Here is a 25,921-nt window from a genome sequence, read left to right as displayed (position 1 = left end):
ATCTGTGGCAAAACCCACAGCTTATCAGGTGGTAAATTTTGTACTATGCTACTATACCTGTATGTTGGGAAGTAGTGGGAAATACAGCAGGAGAGGTAAGATAAATACAAATTATGAAAGGTCATATGAAAACCAGGTGAAGTCATTTGGATCCTATTTGATTGATGATAGAGTTCTTGAAGAGTAACAGTATTTTAAGAACCTCTGAATAACTGTGTTTTGAGAATGATTTGAAAAGAGCAACATCTTAAAGACAGTTCATGTACCTGTTGGCCAGTCAAAACTACTAGGAGATGGTAGTAAGAATGAAAAGAAAGAAGATGCGGAAAACTGAGTCTAAAGTATATGGAAGGCTCCAAGATAAAGGCAAGCTGAGAATGGGATACTGATGGAATAGCATCTTTGGGAAGAAAAGCTAGTTTGAGAGATGGTGAGATGTAGGAAGCATTAAGTGGGAAACCCCATTAATGGAGTTAGAGAACTAGCTGAAGTTTCTTGCTATCAGAGAGGCAGAGGTTGGTTTTGGAGATAAGTGTTTTAAAACCACAAGCCTAGGAGTAATGCTGGAAGTTGAAGTACAAAACTCCCAAGACAAGCGGAGGGGAAATGCTGACAAAGAAATAGTGGCAGGAGGGAGGGAGTAGAAATCAGTCTGTGGGAAAGAAAAAATAACAGAATTGCAACATTAGAAAAGAACTTTGAGGTCATGTTTTTAATTACCCTTGCATGAGCTCCTTTTACACTATGCCTGCCATATAAATACCCTACTTATATCTGAGTACTTTCAATGATGGGAAATTTGCACTGTCCTGGGGTAACACATTCCATCTTTGGAAAGCGCTGTGTGTGTGTGTGTGTGTGTGTGTGTGTGTGTGTGTGTGTGTGAATTTTAGGGAAATTTGTTTCCTTTAACTTCTACTCATTGGATCTAGTTTGGGACAGAACAAGATCAGCTACCATTTCATGCAATAGTTTTTCACATATCTAAACACAGCTGTCATGTAATTTCCCCTTCCTTGCTTTTTTTTCCCCCCTCCAAAATGTGAAGTATGGAAGTCAGTAGTTCTCTGTATTTGTCCCAAAATTACTGCACTCATATTTTGTTTTTTATTTTTATAGTTGACGTATTAACTATATTAGTTTCAGGTGTACAACAATGATTTGATATTTGTATGTATTGCGAAAAGATCACAATAAGTCTAGTTAACATCCTACACTCATACTTTAAAAGGTGTCCCTTTGACCTATAATTTTGAATTCATGGAAGAGATTTAGCCATGAATTCAGATCTGTTGAATTCTATATTATTTCCCTGCTATCTCTCACCATGATATCTCACCTACCAAATCATATCATATTCTCATCTCACCTAGCATTTCTTACCTTCCCAGGCTCCAGAATCCTAACATCTTTGGTCTGTTCTCCATAAGTAGTCACTGTTTGATCCCTACAATCATCTTATATGCCCTTCTAATTCCACTTTTCCCAACTTCAAGGCTAGTAGTCACAAAAGCCACAAAGGGAAAAGTTTCAAGAAGGAGGGGTTAGTCTACAATAAAAAAAAAAAAAAATCAGGAAAAATGAAGAATAGGAAAGGTCTTCAGACCTGACTGTAAGAAGGGTGTTGTTAGCTTAGCAGAAAACTAGTCTCAGTGGTGAGGTAGATATCCCTTTCTTATATCACAGTTCTTTTTTTTTTTAAAGATTTTATTTATTTATTTGACAGAGAGAGACACAGTGAGAGAGGGAACACAAGCAGGGGGAGTAGGAGAGGGAGAAGCAGGCTCCCCGCGGAGCAGGGAGCCCGATGTGGGGCTCGATCCCGGGACCCTGGGATCATGACTTGAGCCGAAGGCAGTCGCTTAACTGACTGAGCCACCCAGGCACCCTATATCACAGTTATTTGAGGTGAAAAACGACAGAGTCCTACAAACTGAAATGCACACACGAAAAATTGAGTTTGCTTTTATAAAAATATGCAATGCATTGCATTTATTAACTAGCAGCAATTTTTGTTGATTTTATTGATCACATATATATTGGCAATAATACTTTTGGGATAGCGTTTACATTTTGTAATATTTTCTTATATCCCATTTGAGCCTTACAATAGCCATGTAACATTTCAAAGATGAGAAAACCGTCTGAAAACTTCTCTGAGGCCACCCAATATAGAGATCTGAATATACTCCCTCACCTAGCTTTTCTTGAGACTTGTCTGACTTGACCAATGTAGGGATTCAAAGGTGTCAGGAGCTAACTCCCCTGTATGGAGTCAGAATTCATGACCTTGGCCTTTTACAAGCATTGGCTCTAACCAACTTACCAAAGGAGCCGTTAAAAACAATTAGTGCAAGACTGTTGAATCACAGACCTGTACCTCTGAAACAAATGATACATTATATGTTAAAAAAAAAGAAGAAGATAGTAGGAAGGGGAGAATGAAGGGGGGGAGATTGGAGGGGGAGACGAACCATGAGAGACTATGGACTCTGAGAAACAAACTGAGGGTTCTAGAGGGGAGGGGGGTGGGAGGATGGGTTAGCCTGGTGATGGGTATTAAAGAGGGCATATTCTGCATGGAGCACTGGGTGTTATACACAAACAATGAATCATGGAACGCTACATCAAAAACGAATGATGTATGGTGATTAACATAACATAATTAAAAAAAGAAAAAACAAATAATTAGTCCCAGTGCAGCAAAAGCAATGACATAGCTAAACAAAATTAGTAGGAGAAGTAGTAGTATCTTATCATCCCATGATAAAATTAACAAATATTTGCCTGTAACGTGCCAGGTACTGCACTCTTTCATCTCCTTTAATCCTCATGACACCCTAAGAGGTATTTTTAACCTCATTCACACATGAGTAGACTGAGAACGTCTCCAGTTTACTGGAGCAGAAAGCAAGCATGTGAGCCAGGGTTTGGTTTGTTTGTGAATCTCAAACACCAAATAATTTCATATTTAAATTTTTTTTTCCTGTGACAGTAGGGGAAAAAAAGGACAACAAAAAGGATATAAATTCATCCATGAAGGATATGAATATGCTACACATAGACAACCTTTGTCCCATTTCGTCCCACTTTCAACATCAGTTCTTCACCATTGTTGTAACTTCCAGTCTCTCCCCATGATACATTAACTGCAAGATGGCCTCACTCGCCTCCCGGCTCGGAGTCTAGACCTTATGACCAACTGTTTTTACACTGTGTTCTGTGATGCATCAGAATCTTCACTCCTTCGTCCTTCTCATTTCTGACTTAAGTGATCTCAAGATGCCTTAGGTTGTGCTACCAGCTGTAGGCTTGCTCTCTGCGTGCAGAACGCCGCTGACTCAAGGCAGTGTTAACAGCGTCCACTGTAAATTTGTGCTGTCTAATCTCACCAGGGACCTCACCACCGCTCCATGGTTCTAATATTCATGCCTGGATAATTTCCCATCACATGTTCCAAGTGGCTTTTGCCAATTACTGACAGCCTCTCCAATACCTTAACCCCATGCCTCCCTGCCTTCTGTGGAGCAGACACACGGTCTGCTGTATTTCGCAAGATAGGAAGACCCCTCCCCAGACCCAGCTACTGCAATTCTTCTGTCTCCTTCACTTATCCTTTTCCCTCTACATCTTGCTCACAGGAGAAAAGCGTCTGTTTACCTCCCATGTATTTTTCCACCTGTCCAAAAATACTCCTCTGCTAAGTTCCTTTCCTCATACTTTCTTGATTTCTCAAGAGCCTTCATTTAACAGTGGGGCATTCTCTCGCCTGTTTATTTTTTAAATTCACCTCTCTGTGGCACCTATAGTTCTGCTTATGAACAAGTCCAGCTTTTCCCTGTTAAAAATAAAATGAAATGGAAATTAAAAATAAAATTGTCTCTAATCTGCTATTCTTTCACTGCTATGCTATTATTTCTCAAAAAGAAAGAGAAATTATATCTGTTCACTCATTTACTTGAGCATTAACTTCTCATCCACTTTCAGTATGGCTTCCACCCACATGGATTCTTTTTTTTTTTTAATTTTTTATTGTTATGTTAATCCCACATGGATTCTAATCATTTTTAGGTTAGGAAAGTGAATTCTAAGAATGAATGCCAAACTCCGCAGCACGAGAATTAGTTTTGAGTAAAGATTAACATCCAAATTAAGCCATCACAAACATAGCTGTATCCATAATTATTGTGCTTAAAGATTATTTAGTTGGAGATGGGTATGGAGAAAAATGCAGGCACAAAAGTGAGGAAATAGATCAGAAAGATTTGCCAAAAGAAAAGGGGAAAAAATGGGGTGCCTGACTAGCTCAGTCAATAGAGTGTGCGACTGTTGATCTCAGGATTGTGAGTTCAAGCCCCACATTGGGAAAGGAAAGGAAAGGGGGAAAATGGCATGGAATATGGGAAGAAAAAGTTAAGAGGCTGTCTGAAAATTATAGGGATGACTGCCTTTAGGAGTTACATATCATAAGTGGACTTTGTGGCCACAGTTAACATGGAAACCAAGCAAGGCCCTGGACATCTCTATGCATTCTGCAGACTGAGGGTCTCCCGTCTCCTCCCCAACATCACAATATTGTTTCAGATTCTTAATATCTGGATGACTGTAATAGTTGTCCAAAAGGGGTGTCTGCTTCCAGATTCTGTTCTCTCCTTCTCAATTCACACTACCTGCTGATGCTGTTGTCTGATTTTCTTTGCATATAACAAGGACTAAGAAAATGTGAATAAATAAATGAATAAAAATCCCCAAATTACATAATCACTATGACCCTCACAAAGATTTCTTTCTAGTGATAAATTACTAAAAGAAAAAAAAACTTATGTAGAAAAATATATTCTACCAGAGCCAAGAAGCCTTGACAAGGGAGGGGGTGGGGAGCGGTGGAGATCATTTTAAGATACATAAGTCCAAAACCAAACCAAACAAAAACCTACTTTTGTTAAAACTCAAACATTAAGGAAAGGACTTTAAGTGTGTGCGCACATGCACACACATACACACACAGAATTTCCAGAATTTAATTTGCCTAATACTATTTGGTGGCCTGCTTTTCACTTTTCACTAGAAAGCTTGAAGTTATATGGAAGTAGAAGTTTATTCAATTCATAAATGGTGAAAGTCTCAATACATATTGATTAGACTATAAGCAGCCAGTTAAAAGAGTAAAATGCCAAAAAATTTGTGAATTCAGCTTGTTCTTGTCAGGTGACAGACACCTGATGTCAATCACCAATAATTTTATAGAATCACTCAGTTCCCAAGCCTCAATTTCCCATAAGGTAAAAATGCATTGAAATTACAGATATTTTAAATGCAATTTTATTATTAAAATCATTTTCTCTACACAATTATTCTGTTGGGAAAAAATGTATATTTTTTATTACTGTGTTTTCATTTATCATTTAGCAATTGTGGTTAGTGTGAAATATATCAGCTTAAGAATTGTTTAATTCTCTTCATAATGGCATCACATTATTTTTTATTTCTAGTAGATATTTGAAGTTGATATTTAGCTCTTAAGTTCATGTAGAACAATCTCAACACGATTTGAAAAAGACTCTTGGGGTCCAACTCAAGTTGGATAATTTAGAAAAAATTCAAAATGCTAAAATCATGTAAAAATAAATCTTGTGAAATGGGAATGAAAATGAACCAAGCTTTTGATTTTCCCTTTGGGAAATAACCGTAATTTTATGAAGAAATGAAATTGCTGGTGGTGTTTCAGGTAACAGTTTTAGCATAAATTTTTTAAAAATGAATCTGTAAGACATAGGAAGTTGGACTACAATCAGTAAACTGTTCAGGTCAGGTTGAACCCAGTAATCAACAAGGTCTTTGTTTAAATCTGCTTATGAATAAATTACTTTTTTCATGTCAGTAAAAAAAAAAAAAAAATCAGAGCCTCAGAATCATCTTGGAAGCTGTGTAGCATTTGATGTGATCTTTTTTTTTAGTAATAATTATCAGATGGCATTAATTGCAACTTTTTCTTTTTCAAATGAGGAGTATTGCCACTCTCCTGGCAGACTGTTCGTGGATCAGCAGGTTTCAATGACAGGCCAGGAAGGACTTTTGTTTTTATGGTGCACTTCTCTGTGTAACTTTTGTTTTATTGTTGTTGGTAATAGTCATATATTGTCTTTAACTCAGAATCACCATTTCTTTTAAGATTTGTTTCTTTATTTGAGGGGGAGGCGCACTCACATGTGAGGGGAGTGGTGGGGGGCAGGGACAGAGGGAGAGGGAGAATCACAAGCAGACTCCCCGCTGAGAGCAGAGCCAGAGGCGGGGCCAACCCCATGACTCTGAGATTATGCCCCCAGCCGAAACCAAGAGTCGGACACTTAACTGACTAAGCTACCCAGGCGCCCCAGAATCACCATATTTAAGGCAAGGGTAAGCAAATATTTCCTGTAAAGAGGCAGGTAGTAAATATGTTAGTCTCTGTGACCATATGGTCTTTGCAGCAATTCTCAATTCTGCAGTTACAGTGCAAACACAGCTCTAAACAATACATAAGCAAATGTGCATGGGGGTGTTTCAATAAAACGTTATTTACGAAAACATGCCACAGTAAGAATTGGGCCATAGTTTGCTGACTCCTCACCCAAAGGAGTATTCTTTGTGTAGAGGCAGAGAGATTAGAGAGATACTCCAGACTTCCATATTAGAATATGAATAGAATAGAATATGAACAATAGAATTCAGATAATTTTTAGTTTTTTCCCACCACGCCAGCCTTTTATATGTGGTCCCACATCCAGCACTACTACTTCCTACCTCAGTCCAGAGGGGAAGAAGGACTCTGCTTTTGAACTTCCCTGTGCTCTCATCTCATCATATACACCCTAAGGACTTTAGAAGTCAGTGCTCCTTTCTGATTATATTATTTTTACTTAAGAAAAAGAGATTCAAAATACTGGTGTACTGTGTCATACTTCTTTATTTTGAGGTGAGGGAAGGGCTTGGTTTCAATTCCTGTATCTTACTGCAGTAACAATTAGAGCATTTCATTTCCCCTGAGGAGACAGCTAAGATAGATAAATATGTTTTAAAAATCCATTCGTTAAAACTCATGCTTCTGGAGGATAGGGCATATAGACCTAAAAGGAAAGAGCAACAATTCAAACGTTCTTTAAGCCTGCGGCTACAACTCAACTCAAAAAAGAAACTTTTACAGATGTATTTTTTTTTAAATACGCCATTCATACTTTTTCAAGATTTCAAAAAATATTTCCAGTCAAATTTATTAACAACTTCTAACAGCTGGGTAAATCACAAGAATTACTGAAGTGCTAAGATTTAAATTCATTATCTTGAGATATGAAAATCTTATCTAACGAGGAAAGCAAATTCTTTCTTAAAATTTGTAAATGAGAATAATGAAGATTTCATAGACTGTGAATCTATGACATTTGAATTCATAGTAATTCAGTAAAGTAGTTGAACTCTGAATTCCTTGGAAGATGTAATAATTAACATTTTAAAACAATAGAATTTACTGTACTTGAACAACTTTATGAAATCAGTTATCTTTGTAACTTTTAAACCATGATGATTATTGACAGTTTGGGCCATTCGTTGTGACCAAATATGTGTGCGTCTTCCTAGGAAAATGTAGTATTTCCAACTTGAAATTTTCAATATTCACTTTATTCTTGTTAGAGAACATGTTAAAATTTTTCATAATTCTTCCACATTGGTAGGATACCATGGGTACTAAATTATACACCATGCTTCTATAAAACTGTCATCACAATAAAACAATAACGTTATCAGATTCAAACACTCCTTACAATGCCTATAAATCTCAACTTTTGTATATGAAATCAAGCTTATGCTTATAGACACTGACTTAGTAAATAGATTAAGCTGGGGATATGGCTCAATAGTTGTGCTGTTAAAATCGCATTAGTATAGGAATGAAATGATAGTACATTTTTGAGGTACCAGTGTCTAACAGCTAATTACTTGAATGTCAGTAGCAAGTGGAAGAAAATTATACTGAGCCTAGATTCAGTTCCAGATCAAGTTGGAGCGAAATGTGCACGCTTCCTAATTCTCAGGTTGCCGTTTCTAATGCAGTCTGGTATGAGCCAGGAAGGAAATCTACAGGTGAGAAATGTCCTCTGGGAGATCTCATCCTGACTGCTGTGTCCTTCCCCAGGATCTGTCACTGTGAAGGGGATGAAGAGAGCCCCCTCATCACACCCTGTCGCTGCACGGGCACCCTGCGCTTTGTCCACCAGTCCTGCCTCCACCAGTGGATCAAGAGCTCAGATACGCGCTGCTGTGAGCTCTGCAAGTATGACTTCATAATGGAGACTAAGCTCAAACCCCTCCGGAAGGTATGGTATCTGCAGGAATTGGTTTGAAAGAGAGCACTTGCAATGCAGGCATGTTTTAAAAATCCATTTATTTCCCCCAGTAGAATTTGGTAACATGCTAATATCCATGAAGAGTACATGCCTTGTGTTGGGCTCAATATGTAAAAGAGCCAAGTGTTTGCAAATAATCCTTCATCTCCATTTTATGTTCTAGGGCTCTGATTTTTATATCATTCTTCAAAATCAAAAAAAGGATGTGTGTGTGTGTGTGCATGATGTATGTGTTTATGTGTGCATCATTATATATATATTTATACTTATATATGCAAAATAAATATGCTTGTAATTTGATGTGAGAACATTATACTTACTGAGGTCAATTCCCTGGAAGGTTAGGATAATAGATTACATTAAATAATATGAACTCATCTAATTTCCTGAAAATCGGGCATTAGGTAATAGAAGAGAATGTTTTCTTCTATAAGGTGTGAACTCTTTTTTGGGTTTGCCTTTATTTGAGAATTTGGTGTGATAATTCATGTATAATTAGAGTAGATAGAAAAAGTATTATTTTCCATATTGTGCATCAAGCTGTAAGAGAGAGGTAAGTGTATTTTTATCTACAAACTTGATCTTCAAATTCCTCATTTACATTTTCCTAAAGAATGAAGGTAAGAATATGAGTCAAATATAGTTAGCATCGCACTCAAAGCTAGCAAAGGATAACTTGTGAAGGATACAAATGAAGACAATGAACTTTATGTAATTCGTGCCCTATAGCTGGGGCCCCAGATTTTAGCATGTAACTTAGCTTTTTACCTAACTGCAGCCTTACATATACGGATGCCTCAATTTCCAAAGGAGAGTATGGAGACAGCAATTTAAATAATGATTCGGCCTAGAGCTGCTTTTTCATTTAAATTAAGTACAAAGCAAAAGTGGATGAAAAGGACATTGCTTAGAAATAAACACAATGAGCTCCAGGATGAGGAGAGATGTAAAGCAAACAAGAATACTCCAATAGGAATCTAGTGGGTTGCTGGCCATTGCAATTCTTCATTAATTCTGTAAATCATGGAGAGGGAGAATAGCATTCCTTGCTTTCACACAGCCTTGATTTTGAAAGTGTGCAAATGGTTTATAGATGTCAGAACTGATGTAAAAGTGCATTGTTTTTTCTTAACATATGTCTTTTCTGTAACTTGAGTGACAAAAGGTGACGCTCTGTTCCTCCGGGTCCCAGAGCAATCAATGCCAGAAATAGAAATGGACCGTTACTCTCTGCCCTTTGCTTCATCCACTGAACAGATGCTGTGTGATGTCTGGAGTAGCTAAATAACACATTGTGCTCTGTGATTCTGTAAATTTCTCTTCATGCCCCTCAGGGACCTACAAACTGTTTCACAGTGTCTGTATATTTCTCCATGGTTTTTTTTTTTTTTTCAACTTCCATCTATATAAAAATGTTCATTTCAACTTTGTCAAATGTAATATTTCAATTCGAGAGCAACAGTGTAGGATAATAAAATATTCAGATTTTCTCTTCTCCCTACTATCTATCCTTCCCCCATTTTTGTATAATAAGCAATACATGATGCTGTATGGAACTTGAAAAGTCTTATTCAACCTTCCGCTTTTGTGGAATCATCCCTTATAGACTACTTTGATCCTTTCTTAGTATTCCATTCCTGATAATTTACAACCCTATCATGAAATCCGTTTCTTCTCAAATAACCTATTTATAAACCAGAGAAAGGCAGTGAATACGTCTATCTTTTTAAATCTTCTTAATAATGAATATGTTGTGACAACGTAGTGGGCACCTACTAGCTATCGATTAATGAAATACCCTACTTTCTTTTTAAAAAACATTTCTTTTGTCATAAATATTGATGAAGGACAGCATCTCAACATCCGTCATTTTTAATAGCATTTCTATATCTACAGAGGATGTTAGAATCTAATCCAGAGGTTGCTTCCTGACAGCCCACAGATGTGTTTTATTTGACCCACAGGGCTTAACATTTGAAACAGTTACCAACATTTAGATGTGTGCGTATTTCATGTAAATTCCACAGATTTGTATTTGTTTGAAAGTCACAGTATCTAGCTCTACTGGAACCATATTCCCAGAGGACAACATCTAAGGGGTAGCTAGGGGGACCTAAGTGGTGACTAGCGCCTGTAAAAGGATATTTGCTTTCAAGTGCTCCACATGTCTCAGCCCTCCCTCCGTCTCTGATCCTGAGACCTTGTGCCGTCCCCACTCATCTGAATACCTTTGTCGCTCCAGAGTAGGGATCTGAATTTTCAACTCCTGGTCTAACACATGAGTCCTGGACACAAGAAACATGCATTCTGTCCCTGTCTCTATGACTTATAGGTTTTAAAAACCTAGAAAAAGTATTCCAAACTTTTACTTTCTCCTTGAAAACTATGGGGCGTTGGCATAACACTTAAACGGCAGTATCCAAAATGACTTCAGATTCTGAGGTGACACGAACTATACAGATACGAGGTGTTTGTAAACTGTTTTAGATGGCTTATTTTGATGGCACTAAGATTCATCAACAGTTTTGTTTTGATAGTTTTTAATTGGTCATTACGAATGACAGGTATAGCAATGCTTAGAATATATACGAAGAACATCCCATTAATCGCTCTCAACTCAGTAATTCCATTACAGTTTATAACATTCTAAAGACCAACCTCATGAAACAATTAATTTAGCTAATCATTCTGAATTTCTACCATTAGCCAATACAGGCAGGAGATTCTGTTTAGATGAAATGGCTTCTTAAAGTGGAAAGCTGCAAATCTTCATAGTCTGACGAACGTCGGGGCTTAATAATCCCTAAGGAGATCAGTAAAACCTTACTTCATTAATTGCTACTATTACTACACCAAAATCTTCAGTTGGTAAATTCATCAAAGTATCCTAGTATCTCCAGAAGAAAAATCTTTAAAATTTAAATAAAATCAAGGGCTTCTTTGAAAAAAAGCAATTTCATCATCTTTAAGTCAGCAGCTCACCTACTTTTATAACACTCAATAAAAGCCCCATGAGTTACCCAGGGTCAGTCAAAAAGAAAAATATACAAAGCAGTACAGTTTGGAAATACATACAGTATCAGTTAGGAAGCATAAAATCTTCTCCTGTTCGGAAGCTGAAGAATTGCATGAGGTTCAGATTGAGTCTGAATGGGAGAGACCAGCTGCTGGATATGAAGCTAAGCTTATGAGGACAGCAAATGGTACCGACAACTTTATGCTCTCCCCTAAATTATTTCTCTATATAGTTCCTCATATGCAACCATTTGACAAATATATAATACAAAATATTCAGCTCTATGCATCCTTTTGTTCCTTGTCTCATTTTTAAATGAGACAGTGAATCAACTACCTTGGCTTTGGTAATGATTAGATTGAACCATATGCACTTGTCATTTTGTAGATCAAAACAGTTGAATATTGGAACGTCCATAAAATTTAAGTTCTTTGTGAATATATTAAACCAAATAAAAAGGAATAATCATTTTTGGTATTTCTCTACTTCCACCATAATGACTTCCAATGCTTTAGTTGAAATATCTACTTTAAAAAAAAATGAAGAACTGTATTTGACAAATGCTGTGTTAATTCCTTCCTTTCCCCTTAATTTGAGGTAACATTTGTCTTTCAGAAGAGCCAGTGCAAGTTACCATAGCAGGCCTACTGCCCAAAGGTTATTATTGATTCTCCACTAATCTGGAGATCTTGCAGTTCATAGTCTTAAAATTGGATAGGACAGAGAATGTGGTCAGATTCCTAGCTAGGGTCTGCTGGGTACCCCATTTGAATAACACTGCCTCGTCATACGTAAGAAAATTCAAAATGCTTCATTTACTTACCATTCTGGAGGATTTGCAATTTTATTAATACAACCGTCATATACTGAATTTTAACCATGTGCCAAATATTTAGAATATATCAATTAACTTTTATCTGCATTACAACCCCATTTCATGTAGGCACGTGAAGCCTATTTTACAGATGAGGAAAATGAGACACAGTACCAAACTTACTTAATATCACACACCCCAGAGCCCCCTGATTCTAGAGCTTGTGCCCATTGTGCGGTGCCATGCTGCCGTAAGTGGCTGAGAGTCTCTCTTTAATCACCAAAGCTTCAGTTTTCATTTAGACCATTTCTAGGAAATCTTCCAAAACAAATCTTTCAGAAATAAAAATTTTTCTAAAATCTTTCTTAAACATGGATGTTTTACCCAATGTATTTTCTTAGTACTTAGTTATGTCATTAAGTATACATCACTTATTTGGCAGGTTGAAAAACATTACTTCATTAATGTTACTAGCATTGAAAGCTGTTTATCTTTGTTAACTTTCAAAATAAGCTTCTGTTATTTTACCAGCAAGAATGGGTTTAACCAGGAATAGCAGAGAATTGCAGTTTGGGTCAAGCAAGCTACAGCAAAACCACAGGCAAGTCCAGGGAACAAAGGAGAGGAATGCTCTTTTGTAGATGAAAAGGGGAAGTCCAGAGGGTTATTATAAAGAAAAACAAATAATACATTACATGTTAAAAAAAAAAAAGAAGAAGAAGAAGAAGAAGATAGCAGGAAGGGAAAAATGAAGGGGGGGAAATCGGAGGGGGAGACGAACCATGAGAGACGATGGACTCTGAAAAACAAACTGAGGGTTCTAGAGGGGAGGGGGTGGGGGGATGGGTTAGCCTGGTGGTGGGTATTGAGGAGGGCACGTTCTGCATGGAGCACTGGGTGTTATACGAAAACAATGAATCATGGAACACTACATCAAAAACTAATGATGTAATGTATGGTGATTAACATAACATAATTAAAAAAAAAAAAAAAAGAATGAGTCCACTGGCTTAAACTTGGAGTTCAAAGTATAGTGGCTTTTCATTGGCGGATTTGTGACTGTCTCTCATTGGCTGAGCTCCTGCGGGTTGGGGCGGTGGAGCACAAAGGTAAAAACCATTTTTCCATCTGCTGAGGTATAAAGTAGCTAAAGTAGTATCACTTGCAAGGTTCCTTTCTTCCTGTTGGTATCTGCAGTTGATAACCCTAGTAGGGCGTGAGAGCTACCTGCTTCTGGTCTCCTGACTTCATTTTATTTATTTATTTTTTTAAAGATTTTATTTATTTATTTGAGACAGAGAGAATGAGAGAGAGAGAGCACATGAGAGGGGGGAGGGTCAGAGGCAGAAGCAGGCTCCCTGCTAAGCAGGGAGCCCGATGCGGGACTCGATCCAGGGACTCCAGGATCATGACCTGAGCTGAAGGCAGTCGCTTAACCAACTGAGCCACCCAGGTGCCCCCTGACTTCATTTTAAACAAGATTTTCTTTTATTAATTTTCACATCTTCATTCTGCATCTGCCAGAATGTTTTGAAAGCCCTTTGTAGGGGCAGAAAAGTTTTCCCTTCTTCCGTTTTAAGTCCTTTGGCTGGTCTGATAATTAAATTAGCATAAGACAGATTAACAATAGAAAAACAAAAGTTTAATAACATGTATACATGAGAGAGACCCCGGAAAACCAAATAACTCACTGAAATGGCCGAAGCCATCACCGTAAAAACCATCTTCAGCTAAAGACAAAAGAAGACCTTTGGGGAAAGGAGACCAGCTATGGGAGGTTACCAAGAAAAACAGTATACAAGGGTAAGGTTGTTAAGCAGATTTAAGTTGTCATCTGCATTGATAGAGTTCTAGAGATTGCCTCTTCCAGGTACAGCAAGGGAGACATCCTTACAAATGGAGATTTTCCTCATAAATGTGAATGTCTCTTACAAAATAGTAACTTTTGTTGGATTTTTAGAGCTTTTCCATGTCCACTTGTTTTTAAAATAACTAGGTTAAAATAATCAACGTGCAAAAGAGGCATATTTTGGGGTGGCAAAATCTTGCACCTTTTATCTGTTTTTGTTGTTTTCATCCTCCCCGCTCTCAGAATCTGCTGCCAGGTCTCTGTTCCTTCAGGAGCCGTTATTCAAATTTCACATAGCTACTGTTTTTCTGCTGTAAACAACAATGACAAAAATCAAGAGTTATAAAATTAGGTCTATAAAAGGCCCAGTTCTAGATGAACTTCTGCAACATTCGCTTTTGATCATTGGCAAGAGTTTTAGTGATTACGAACATTTTGGCATCATTCCAAGATTCTTGGACCTCTCTTTGGCATCCTTCTTAATTCTCACCTTTACTTGGAATTACATTAAAAAAAAAAAAAAAAGCCCTCAGCAAATACGGTTTTGATGTCTCCAGGATGTTTCCTTAGAATCACAGAGTCCAGTTCTGGGGAGTAGGTTTGCTGTGCCATTTCTTCAGAAATACGTAAGCTTGGAGGCAATGAAAATCTCTGCCCTAGTATGAGGCTAGATAAAGCTTTCTTTATACTTGCAAAAAATATCCATACTCATCATTTGCGATGCCTATTGGCTCTGTCATCTTGCTGCGTTTCAACTCCATTATAATATGAGCTCCAAGTGCAGTCAAAGTGATTTAGAACACTCTTAGAAAATTATTTTGTTTTCAAAATCACACTTTCCTAATGAACCAGGTAAGCTTTTCCCAACAAATTTCTCCAACCAGCAGTGGTGTTGTCTGCAGCCAACACTTCCCTTACTTCTCACAGCTTCTTTCCATGAAAAGGAGGAGCCCAACAGGCTAGTCAACTGATAGCAGTGGGAAGGGAAAGGATAAGTAAACCACAAAATAACAAAAAGATCATTAAAAGAAAAGCATTTCAACTCAATTGGAGCATTATCTTTTCTACTAAAGTCTTTTTGTTTTGTTTTGGGGGTTTTTGGGTTTTATTTGTATTTGTTTTCTTGCTTTACCACACTCATGTCTGTGCGGCATCTGGACTGGATGGGGGCCGTGGCGCAGGTGGTGAAGGAATCCGCTCAAGGTGGGACAGAAGAGATGAAAGTGTATTGAATGGACCCTGCCAGGGAACAGCGGGCAGGACAGCAGAGGAGAGACTGTCTGCCACGAGGCGGGGGTGAGGGCCACCGTTGCAGGGCAGAGTGAGGGAGTATGGGGACGCAGGGAATTTTCTTTTTGCGTAATCTCAGGAACTGTGTCTGGTTGTAACTGGTCAGTTAGGGTCTATGGCTGTTTCACGGTGGGTTGCTTAATGAGCCTGTTTGCGTCAGCTTGGTAGTCACTGTAGGCCCTTTTGCCTTGCTCAAGTTTCTATTGCTCAAGCCTGTTGCCTAAAAGCAGTGTCTACCATGCCCTCAGGACTGAATTGATATTTCAGTTAAAATACTATTAAATGTGAGTAGAGAGCAATGCCAACCTGTCTAACATCAAATGATTATGAGATGGAAAATACAAGTGTCTCATGCTTTTTCTAATAGATACTTGGGATTTATCATATGGCCTCATCCTTTTGTCCTTTGAGAGATTACTAGTAGCTGATTAGTCTTTAAAATTCCAAAAGCAAGAAGAATGTAGTCAACTGGGATCTGTATTATAGAATAATTTTTCAAAATAGAAATATTCTTCTCTAGGCGGCAGAAGAGCTTATTCATTTGTGAAGCTTCCATCCTTAAACACAGTCCTCTCTCAAGGTAGATGTGAACTCCACCCAGTGGCAAACTGTGTTCCGAATGATTGTTCTAAGAAAGCTCCAGTCATGCCCAGTTCACTCATTCACTCAACTCACTGTACTATCTACTATCTACTATGGGCCAGTTGTGTTCAGTAGTGAACCAGATAGGAAAAAACCCTGCTCCCAGACTGCATCCACTGCAGGAAAGATGGGAAAAGATGGATTACTTACATTATTTTGTAATAAATTTTAAAGGCATAGTAATCAGTGGATGGCGGTGTGGGGATTGAGAATTTTCTGTAACTCCAGAGGGAACGGTAAAGGTAATTCAAAGAAAGCAAGCCATCAAATGTTTGGTCTTTACTTGTGAGACTGTCCATATAAAAGGATTTCTTTTTGTACAGTAACTACAAGTACATAGCAGAATGACTTTCCTCTTGTTATCCGTGCTTCACATAACCTAGGCAAATCAAGAAGATATTACTTAGCAATTGGGTATCCAGGACATTGGGCAAAGAGAACTAGGAATATAGAACAGGATTTGACAGAGGGTGTCACAGAGGAGACTTAACCAATTCCTGAATAATTGTTGTTGGCTGGAACATTTCTCTTCAGCACTTCCTTATTAGTATATCCAATTATATATTACTTCAGTTCTGTTTCTCTCTTTGAAAATTATTGCTTGAAGAACATAACCTCACTTGCCTGGTAAGAATGTCACCTTGTGTTACTATTCTAGATATGAAAAGAAACATTTAACTTTCATTAGATTTGCTATTGAAGTCTTTAACAGGATACAGTTCCATCCTTGTGAAAATACATTTTTATTTTGACAAGGACAAGGAACACAGGAAATGGAACTTCTTTTATATACTTTGTATTTTGATATTTGAAACATAAACTATGGTTGAAATGAGGGAATCGGTATTACAATGATCCGTATGGAAAGCATAAAAGCATCCAATTAGAATGTGCAGAAGCATATGCACACACACACACACACACGCACACACAGTTACAAATAAAGATTTCCCCAAAGGATCATCTTATGACTGAGTTTTTTTTAATGAGAAAGAAGTTATATTTGTGTTTCATTTTAAGTTTTCTTAAGATGGCATAACAATTGAGTTTTAAATTATTTCCATATTTAAATTTTCTTCCAGCTAAAGAGTGTTCTCTCTCGGCTGGGATTATTTCTTAATTCATTTATCCAGTTTCTCAAAATCTTGGCATAAAATCTAAGAAAAATTTTCTCCTAGACTTTTGGTTTAATTTTTTGAATTAAGGCACAAGGAAATCAACATGGTTTTTTCAAAAGCAAATATTTTGGACCAAATCAAGTTGCTTTTCTTTAGCATTGACAAGTAAGAGAAAAATGAGGAAGACTTTGACATGATCTGTCTGGAAATGATGGTGTCTGTCCCTGCTGTCCAAGCCTCAACATGCTTGTGTGATATTATCCACATTTTAATAAGATAGGTGTCTGAAAGATTTCATTCCAAAGAGACCTACTCTCTCACAAGCCAGCTCCCTTCCAATTTTCTATTTTTCTCTACCATTGAGTACCTCCTCTTCTTTTGTTTCCCACATGGTTATGCCACCCACTGCCTGGTCATATCACTGCAATTATCTCGAATAGGAATGATTTGCCCCAAATTAGGCAAATTTACCCACTCAGCCACAGGTATGGCAGAACCGGCTCTGTGAAATGTATAGCATGGAATATTCCAGAAGGTGGGGAAAGCAGGATAGGAGGCAGAGAAGTTGAGCAATCCACACTCAGTTCTTTTGCCCATTTCCTTTGGTAAAGAAGTGAGTGATGAGCAGAGAGAGGCCAGCTATGTTACTCTAACAGAGGTCCCTCCACATGGAAACATGAAGCAAAGAAAAACAAGAGAGAGAACCCTAACACAGAGAATCCAAAACACAGAGAACCCAAAAATCTAGGAATGATAACTATTTTTAAATTCTCTCTTCACTGAAATAAAAGGAAAGTGCTAAGTTAAAAAGAAGAAACAATTTAAACAGAAAAGAAAGAAAGAAAGAGAAGAAAGAAAGAAAGAAGAAAGAAAGAAAGAAAGAAAGAAAGAAAGAAAGAAAGAAAGAAAGAAAGAAGAAAGAAAGAAAGAAAGAAAGAAAGAAAGAAAGAAAGAAAGAAAGAAAGAAAGAAAGAAAGAAAGAAAGAAAGAAAGAAAGAAAGAAAGAAAGAAAGAAAGAAAGAAAGAAAGAAAGAAAGAAAGAAAGAAAGAAAGAAAGAAAGAAAGAAAGAAAGAGAGAAAGAAAATAAAAAAAATAGTGCTGGACTAAGAGTCAGAAGGTCAGATTTTAACTCTGGTTCTGAAGCTTAATCCCTCTGAGACTTGCCTCGGTTTCGCCATCTGTAGAACAAGGACTGGATGAGATTATCTTTGAAGTTTCTTCTAACTCAAAATTCTGTGATTTCATGAAAAACAAAGTGAGCAAGCAATCCACTTATTTAAAAGGAAAGAAAGAAAGAAAACTTATATTCAAATGAATTTTAAGTGTTCAGAAGGAAAAGAAAAACAGGCATAGAGAGAATTCTTCACAGCCACAGTAGCTTAGGTTGTGTTCCCTGGTGGCCTGGGGAGACTGTCTCCCCAAGCCCTGAGGCCCAGGCCAGCCCTGCCTCGCATTGTCCCTGGAAGCTCTTAGTCTCATCACCATAAAGAATTCCAGGAGATGCAAGTGTTGGGTATTCATCCTCTCTGAAGGCTAAGTAATATTCCATTGTATATATGGACCACATCTTCTTTATCCATTCGTCTGTTGAATGGCATCTTGGCTCTTTCCACATTTTGGCTATTGTGGACATTGCTGCTATGAACATTGGGATGCATATAGCCCTTCTTTTCACTACATCTGTGTCTCTGGGGTAAATACCGTGTAGTGCAATTGCTGGGTCATAGGGTAGCTCTATTTTTAACTTTCTGAGGAACCTCCATACTGTTTTCCAGAGTGGCTGCACCAGCTTGCATTCCCACCAACAGTGTAAGAGGGTTCCCCTTTCTCCACAACCTCTCCAACATTTGTTGTATCTTGCCTTGTCAATTTTTGCCATTCTAACTGGTGTAAGTTGGTATCTCAATGTGGTTTTGATTTGAATTTCCCTGATGGCTAATGATATTGAACATTTTTTCATATGTCTGTCAGCCATTTGTATGTCTTCTTTAGAGAATTGTCTGTTCATGCCTTCTGCCCATTTTTTGACTTGATTATTTGGTTTTAGGGTGTTGAGTTTGAGAAGTTCTTTATAGATCTTGGATACCGTCCTTTATCTGTAGTGTCATTTGCAAATATCTTCTCCCATTCTGTGGGTTGCCTCTTTGTTTTGTTGACTGTTTCCTTTGCTGTGCAGAAGCTTTTTTTTCTTGATGAAGTCCCAAAAGTTCATTTTTGCTTTTGTTTCCCTAGCCTTTGGAGACGTGTTTTGAAAGAAGTTGCTGTGGGCGATGTCAAAGAGGTTACTGCCTATGTTCTCCTCTAGGATTTTGCTGGAGAAGATTATGCTCAGTGAAATAGGTCAAACAGAGAATGACAATTATCATATAGTTTCACTTGTTTGTGGTACATAAGGAATAGCATGGAGGACATTAGGACAAGGAAGGGAAAAATGAGGGGGGGAAATTGGAGGGGGAGACAAACCATGAGAGACGATGGACTCTGAGAAACAAGCTGAGGGTTCTAGAGGGGAGGGGAGTGGGGGGATGGGTTAGCCTGGTGATGGGTATTAAGGAGGACATGTATTGCATGGAGAACTGGGTGTTATATGCAAACAATGAATCATGGAGCACTACATCAAAAACAAATGATGTACTCTAAGGTGACTAACATAACATAATAAAAAAAAAAAAAAAAAAAAAAAAAAGAATTCCAGGAGAGACCAGACACACAACAAACAGTTGAACAGCACAGGTAGGAAAGTTTACTCAAGTGACAGTAAGCTCTAGAGATGTGAGGGTGGGTGAGCTCAAGGGAGAGCTGCACTGGGGGTTTGGATCTCTGTCTTTTATTGACAGATGTTAATGAGGGCATGGAATATTTATTACCTGGGGAGGAGATTTCTTGGGAGCGGGGTTTCATGCCTTTTCTCCCTTACTTGCTTAGCATCTCAGCCTGCTTTGTCTTGAGCCTGTCCGGTTTGATCCAGCTTCTTGTTGGCTTCGTTTTTTGGAATGCTGCCATAAGAGTTCTCTAACTTTTCTCATAGCTGGCCATGACTCCCGTTTTAAAGCCTAACTAACTCTCTACTCGAACAGTTGCATAGCACAGCATGCTGAGTAAACAGAAGTCCAAGGTCTGCGTCCTAAAAGAAGGAACATATGTGCTTTCTTAATCTTGCCTGTTACCCTTTAAAGCAAATCATGGTGAGAAAAACAAGATATACTGTATATTTAAAAAGGAAAACCATTAAAAGGCATGACTAAAGGGAGAGAGGGAGAGAAGAAAGGAAGAAGGAAGAGAAAGAGGAGGAAAGAAGCAAAGAGAGGAGACGAGAGTATGAGGACAATTGAAGATGAGGAGGCATCCTGAAAGGTGAGTAGAAGCTAGATGTCAGGGTCCAGGCCACACTTTGTTTTTTCTTATGAGTTGTAAGCAGGTGGTTAAAGGCTAAAGTAAATTAGATTCGAGTAGTTCTTGACAGCAAAGCTGTTCTGCAGCCCCGAGACGCACATGGAAGTTTTCTGACCCTAAGAAAAGAGGCAGGCAGACTGGGCTGAAAGCCATCTTCTCCTTGGCACAGTAAAGAAAATCAAGTTGATTCAAAGTCTAAGCAACTTAGCTTAGTTGAGTCTAAGAAAGATAATTATATTTTCTCGAAAGCTAGGGTTTCTGTAAATGCAGAGCTAGTTTAATATAGAAGTTGAAATTTCAATGGAGTATTTTATCAATAAACAACACTAACAAATTTTTGAGCCAGATCTTTTCAGCAGCTAGGAAGTGACTTATCTCTTAAGACACTGATAATCTCCTATCGGGCTCTTTATATATAAGATCATCCCAACAGTCAACTGTGTCTGAAGGACCACACAGAGAAGTTCCAGTAATGCCCAGTTATGATTCACTACTCCCACTTCATTCAGTCAGTCACCAGATATATACTGAGTGCCAGTCACTGTCCCTGGTACTGAGATTATAGTGAAGAACAAGTGAAATTTTGGATCTTAGAGAATATACAATCTTGTGGGGGTAGGGATGAAGGCAGGGAATTTGAAAATGAGTTAGTTGTAATATTTTGAAAGAGATTTAAAAATGGTATAGGAGATAATTATTTCTAGGTGAAAAATTCTTCATTTCACAACTGTCTCACTGTTCCATCAGGGGAACAATTTAATAAAGGAAATTAAGATGAAAAGGTTGCCACATGAATGTCAAGAACCAGAGCTAGGAAGATGCACAAAGACAACCCTGTCCACATTGGCTGAGAAAAATTACCAAGTGTCTGTGGAATGCTGTTCATTCCCACAGATATTTATATCAAGAAACGGGTTATATAAATGAATGAAGCAATCTGATTTTATGATGATAAGTGACAAATAATGCAGTCCAGGGGATATGATGAGGCACGGTGAAGACTATGGCATTCTGGAATAGATGTGCCTCCTCTAAATAGAGTAGTAACTACTCATCTCTCGTGGCCTGTGGCCAAATCGACTACTTTGTCAGATGAAGCACAAATTCCAGAATTAATATATCTCTTCTAATTTTTAAAAATAACAGTAACTTACTCAAACTTGAAAACCATTCAGGCAAAGAAAAACTGATCTGAAGGCTAGAATCAGCTCACAAGCTAAGAGTTTATGATCTCTGCTGGATAGAAATGCCCATGTATCTCCGCAAGTATTTGCCCAGCAGAGTATGACATGGTGCAGCAGAAAGGACGTAGACTGGGTATCCAGACCAGCTGGAGTCAGACCCCCAGTGAAGTTGCTCTGCAGGTTTCGGTGAGTCTTGTGTCCTGAAATGGGATCTATTGGAAAAATGGAAGGTAGAAGGATGGCAATACTACCTTCTTTGCCAACTTTTCAGGATTCTACTGGGAAATTAAATGATATAAGTGAAAGTACTTTGTCAGTGGTGAATTCCTACAAAGTGATATTATCTTTCCCCGTTCTCCATTATGAACACTGTAGCAAGTTCACTTTTCCAATCTTCCTCAGTCAGTATTTAGGATTGAATTCACTTTAAGGCCAACAAGAGAGTAGCATGCACATTTTCAACGAGCTATTTATGGAGCATTGAATTATTTTAGGCGTTCATGCATTGATTAATTTGTGGTCCAGTAATTTCAAATGTATAGTCATCCAAATAAGAGTTGTGCTGGTTTAAATTTGCAAGTTTATCTAGAGGGAACTTGCTGAGCAAATTAATAGGGTAAGCAGAATTAAGACAGGAAAAACATCAACATCCTGAAACCTTTTCAGGAGTTCATAAAAAAATGTTAAAATAATTAGCCTTGCCTGGCATATTTGAACAAAATTTATTTTGTGCTTACCTCCTAAAGGGTTGCATTCAGTCTACTGGGCAGCAGTTTGCATAGAAACACCTGATATAGTAATTAATTATTTTTATAGACTCATTGAGATATTTCTTTTAAAGACTTACACAAAGTAATCCAATAGTTCAGTTATTTTCATTTACCCCCTCTGACTAGTGTGATGATTCAGAACTTGAGCTCTGGAGTCAGCCTGCCAGGGTGTGGGTCCTTGATCGTGGTCATTGTAGCAAGTGACTGAATTTCTCCATGCTTGTGTTTCCTCCTGGGCTAAAGTGGAGATAACAAAAGCATGGACCCCCTTGTATGGTTGTTCGGAGGTCTAACGAGAAAGTACATGTAAAGCACTTAGCAGTGTGTCTGGAACATGATGAGAATACAGGTTAACTACCCATATGTGTAAATTTTAAGTGACTTGAATTTCAACTTCTCAGTATTTTTTATGGTCCCAAAATTTTCAAGTTAAAAGTATCTTTTGAGATTACAACTGGTCTCTGAAGCTATATAAAGTGGTAGACCTCTCCTCCTTTTTAAATGCAATTTTATTTGGAATTCAAAACTATGAAAGAGGTAAAAGGATACTAAGCGCCCCTGTCTTCCTTAGACCACTCTTCCCTGTGACATCCATAGACCAGTTTGTGCAACTGTATGCCTCACCTGGGGAAGACAGAAGATGGGGGCCGTGAGAAGAGTGGGGGGTGGGGGGAATTATTTTGTGTACAAATTAATCCTTAAACTTGGTCTCTTTTGACTTGAGTCTACCCATTAAGGGTGTGATCCTGATGGTCAGGCCTTGGATCACGGACCTTCCTTTATTTATAAATAAATAAATAAATAAATAAATAAATAAATAAATAAATAAATAAATAAATAAATAAATAAAATCTTTAAAAAAAACAAAGAGACACCCCCACCAAAGTCATGACAAATTAACAGGTCTAGCTCTTCATGGGCCATCATTTATCTCCTTCATAAAAGATTTAGATTTTAGATTTTTGTGGAAATTAGAGGATGTCAGGGCTTGAAACTTGTAACATACAACCCAAGTGATACTTAAAGACTTCCAGTGGGGAGAGAAAGAATGAGTTTTTTAGTATTCTTCAGGAAACTGCCATAGCATTGGTATCAGAACTTGACAAAGAAAGCTTAATTGGTTAAATTGCATGTTTATGTTTCAAGCTCCCATCAATTTAGAAGAAATGAAAGAATAGATTTTAAGAAATCCCTTAGAAGTACCTAATAAAAAGCGTTCAGTGATATACTAGAAAAAGCAAGTTGAGCAAATATTTCAGAGACTAAAATAAAAGGGCAAAAAAAGGAGTAAAACATTTTTTTTCAAAGTCTTAATAAAAGTGGTCTAGAATTTGGTTAAGAAAATTCCCAGATACTTAAAGAACAAAGCAGAGAAAATTATCAAAGAAGTAATACAAGTGTGCTTCTGGAAAATGAAGGGCATGATCATCTGGCACAAATGAATAAAGACTTAGCTAAAGGTAGGCTCCTGTAAAAATTCAGGATATAAAGAATAAATAAAAAATGGTAAATTCTGGAAACTTTCAAAGGGCTTCTGATGAATTAATTCCATGCAATCAGAATTATGGTGGTCTTCTCAACAATATATGCTTAGGAGATGGTGCAGTAAGAATTTGAATATTCTAAAGAAATATTCAACTTTAGTACTAAGCAAGTATACCTATATAACTTAGGAATAGAATAAAGATTTTCAGGCAATGCAAGGATTCTAAAAATTTACATCCCATGCCCTCTTAGGAAACTTTTCAAGGGAGTGCTTGAACAAAATAAGGGACTTGATACAGGAAAAACACGAGGATTGGAGAAGCACAAGAAAGCAACATAGCAGGGGGCAGGGAGCAAAGGAGCTTCCAGGACAAAGGTTGTACACCAAACATTTCTAAACTATTTGAAAGCAATCACCCCTGGGAAGAGTGCAGAGGAGGAGAGCAGGAGGAAAAAAAAATAAAAAAGGAGACCAAGACAGTGACCAGCTCAGAATGGAGAATAAAACAGAAGCCTCAGGGTTAGAGGTCCCCGGGAAAAAAAAAAAATCAATTGATAGGATATCTGATTTGCTTGAGAAATAAAATTAAAGGCTTTGGATAGATGCAATAAAGGATTTAAAAAAATAAGGTAGGTACATCTTAAGCAAAGAGTTGAAAGGAAATTATCTTTAATATGTAACAGAAATGTATTGATTAAGTGAATTATTACTCCTGAGCAGCAATTCTCAAGATTTTGGTCTCAAGATTCTTTTACACTCTTACTAATTATTGAAGACACCAAATAGCTTTGGTTTATGTGGGTTATATTATCAATATTTACCATATTAGAAATTGAAAGTGAGAAATGTTCATATATGTACTTATGAAATCATTTAAAAGTAACAAGAAACATTTGCATGTTAAGACAAATCTATTTTTTATGAAAAATTATATTTTCCAAAGCACAAAAATATTTAATGAGAAGAGTTGCATTGGTTTACATTTTATAGATCTCTTAAATGTCTGGCCTAATAGAAGACAACTGAAATCTCATATCTGCTTCTGCATTCAGTCTGTTGACCATACATCATGTACCTTCTGGGAAATCTCACCATTCACAAATCTTTAGGAATTATTATTAAAGAGTTTTGACACCTGAAAAGGTCCCTTGAAAGGGTCTCCAGATGACACTTTGAAAAACACTCCTCTACAGTAATACTTGACTTCTAAATGAATACCATTTTACATAGTTATAATTTCTTATATTGATATATCCAAAATAGTCATACAGTTACCCTGAGAGTATGAATGTGAGTGAGGAGTGCTCTGGCTAGCATTAAATCATCAATGATAATAATAACTGATCAAAAGATGATGTGTAATATCAACGAGTTGTCAATAGCAGCAGAAGCATACTACATAAAATGACAGAGGTAAATATCAGAAGTATCACCCAGCATATTTTATGTGATTGTCTCTAGATGATGGTAAAGAAGGGTGCAGAAGGGTAGAGCAGGAGACTGTCATAAAATGAATTTCTATGAATTCTTTAAAATGAACATTTCCTATAGATTTATGGAAATAATCTCAAAATATGAATCAAGTTTTGATGATTCAGTAGGCCTCAGGTGGGCCATGAGACTTTGCATTCCCCACAAGCTTCCAGGTGATGCCAATTAGAACCATGCTTCCCATAGCATTTACTTACATAAGGAGAAAATTGTTCTTAACTCAGAACTTTAAATCATTCTGATGGTATCAGAAAGAAAGCCTCAAGTAGGTACTAGATTGTCTTTTACATCTCCCATATTTTCCAAACTCTGTGAAAGATAGTCTCGGAACTTTCATCAGGGAACAGTATCTACCTAATATTTAAAAGGAAATAGTGGGCAAACTGGTAAAATCCTAATAAAGTCTGAAGTTTAGTTAAAATTAATGAACCTAATATTGGTTTCTTTGTTTGACAAATGTATCATGGTAATATAAGATTTGAACAT

At 37.4% G+C, this 25,921-nt stretch overlaps 2 protein-coding genes across 4 annotated transcripts in view; one reads left to right on the top strand and one right to left on the bottom strand.

Moving 5' to 3' along the window:
* The window catches only part of TMA16 (translation machinery associated 16 homolog), a 100,899-nt gene that overhangs the window by 6,605 nt on the left and 68,373 nt on the right, over window positions 1-25,921 (bottom strand). Inside the window, exon 7 of one of the 2 annotated variants that reach the window (XR_010409605.1) lies at window positions 14,263-14,371. Coding sequence is in view for 1 of the 2 variants with exons in the window: in XM_064585227.1 (XP_064441297.1) it covers window positions 14,350-14,371 (22 nt within the window). In the remaining variant the exon portion in view is untranslated. Of the gene's footprint in view, window positions 1-13,783; window positions 14,372-25,921 lie in introns of those variants that run through there. The other variant, XM_064585227.1, reaches the window with a different exon arrangement.
* The window catches only part of MARCHF1 (membrane associated ring-CH-type finger 1), an 89,610-nt gene that overhangs the window by 24,869 nt on the left and 38,820 nt on the right, over window positions 1-25,921 (top strand). For both annotated transcript variants that reach the window (XM_045880190.3, XM_045880189.3), the window contains one exon: window positions 8,171-8,351. In XM_045880190.3, the coding sequence (XP_045736146.1) occupies window positions 8,171-8,351 (181 nt within the window). The remainder of the gene's footprint in view (window positions 1-8,170; window positions 8,352-25,921) is intronic.

This window comes from Mirounga angustirostris, unplaced genomic scaffold (assembly GCF_029215605.1).
Source record: "Mirounga angustirostris isolate CCGP_5_RB_7025 unplaced genomic scaffold, mMirAng1.0.hap1 SCAF_2, whole genome shotgun sequence".
Taxonomy (NCBI): domain Eukaryota; kingdom Metazoa; phylum Chordata; class Mammalia; order Carnivora; family Phocidae; genus Mirounga; species Mirounga angustirostris.
The sequence above is the reverse complement of the archived record's forward strand: the minus strand, read 5'-3'. Positions and strand labels throughout refer to the sequence as shown.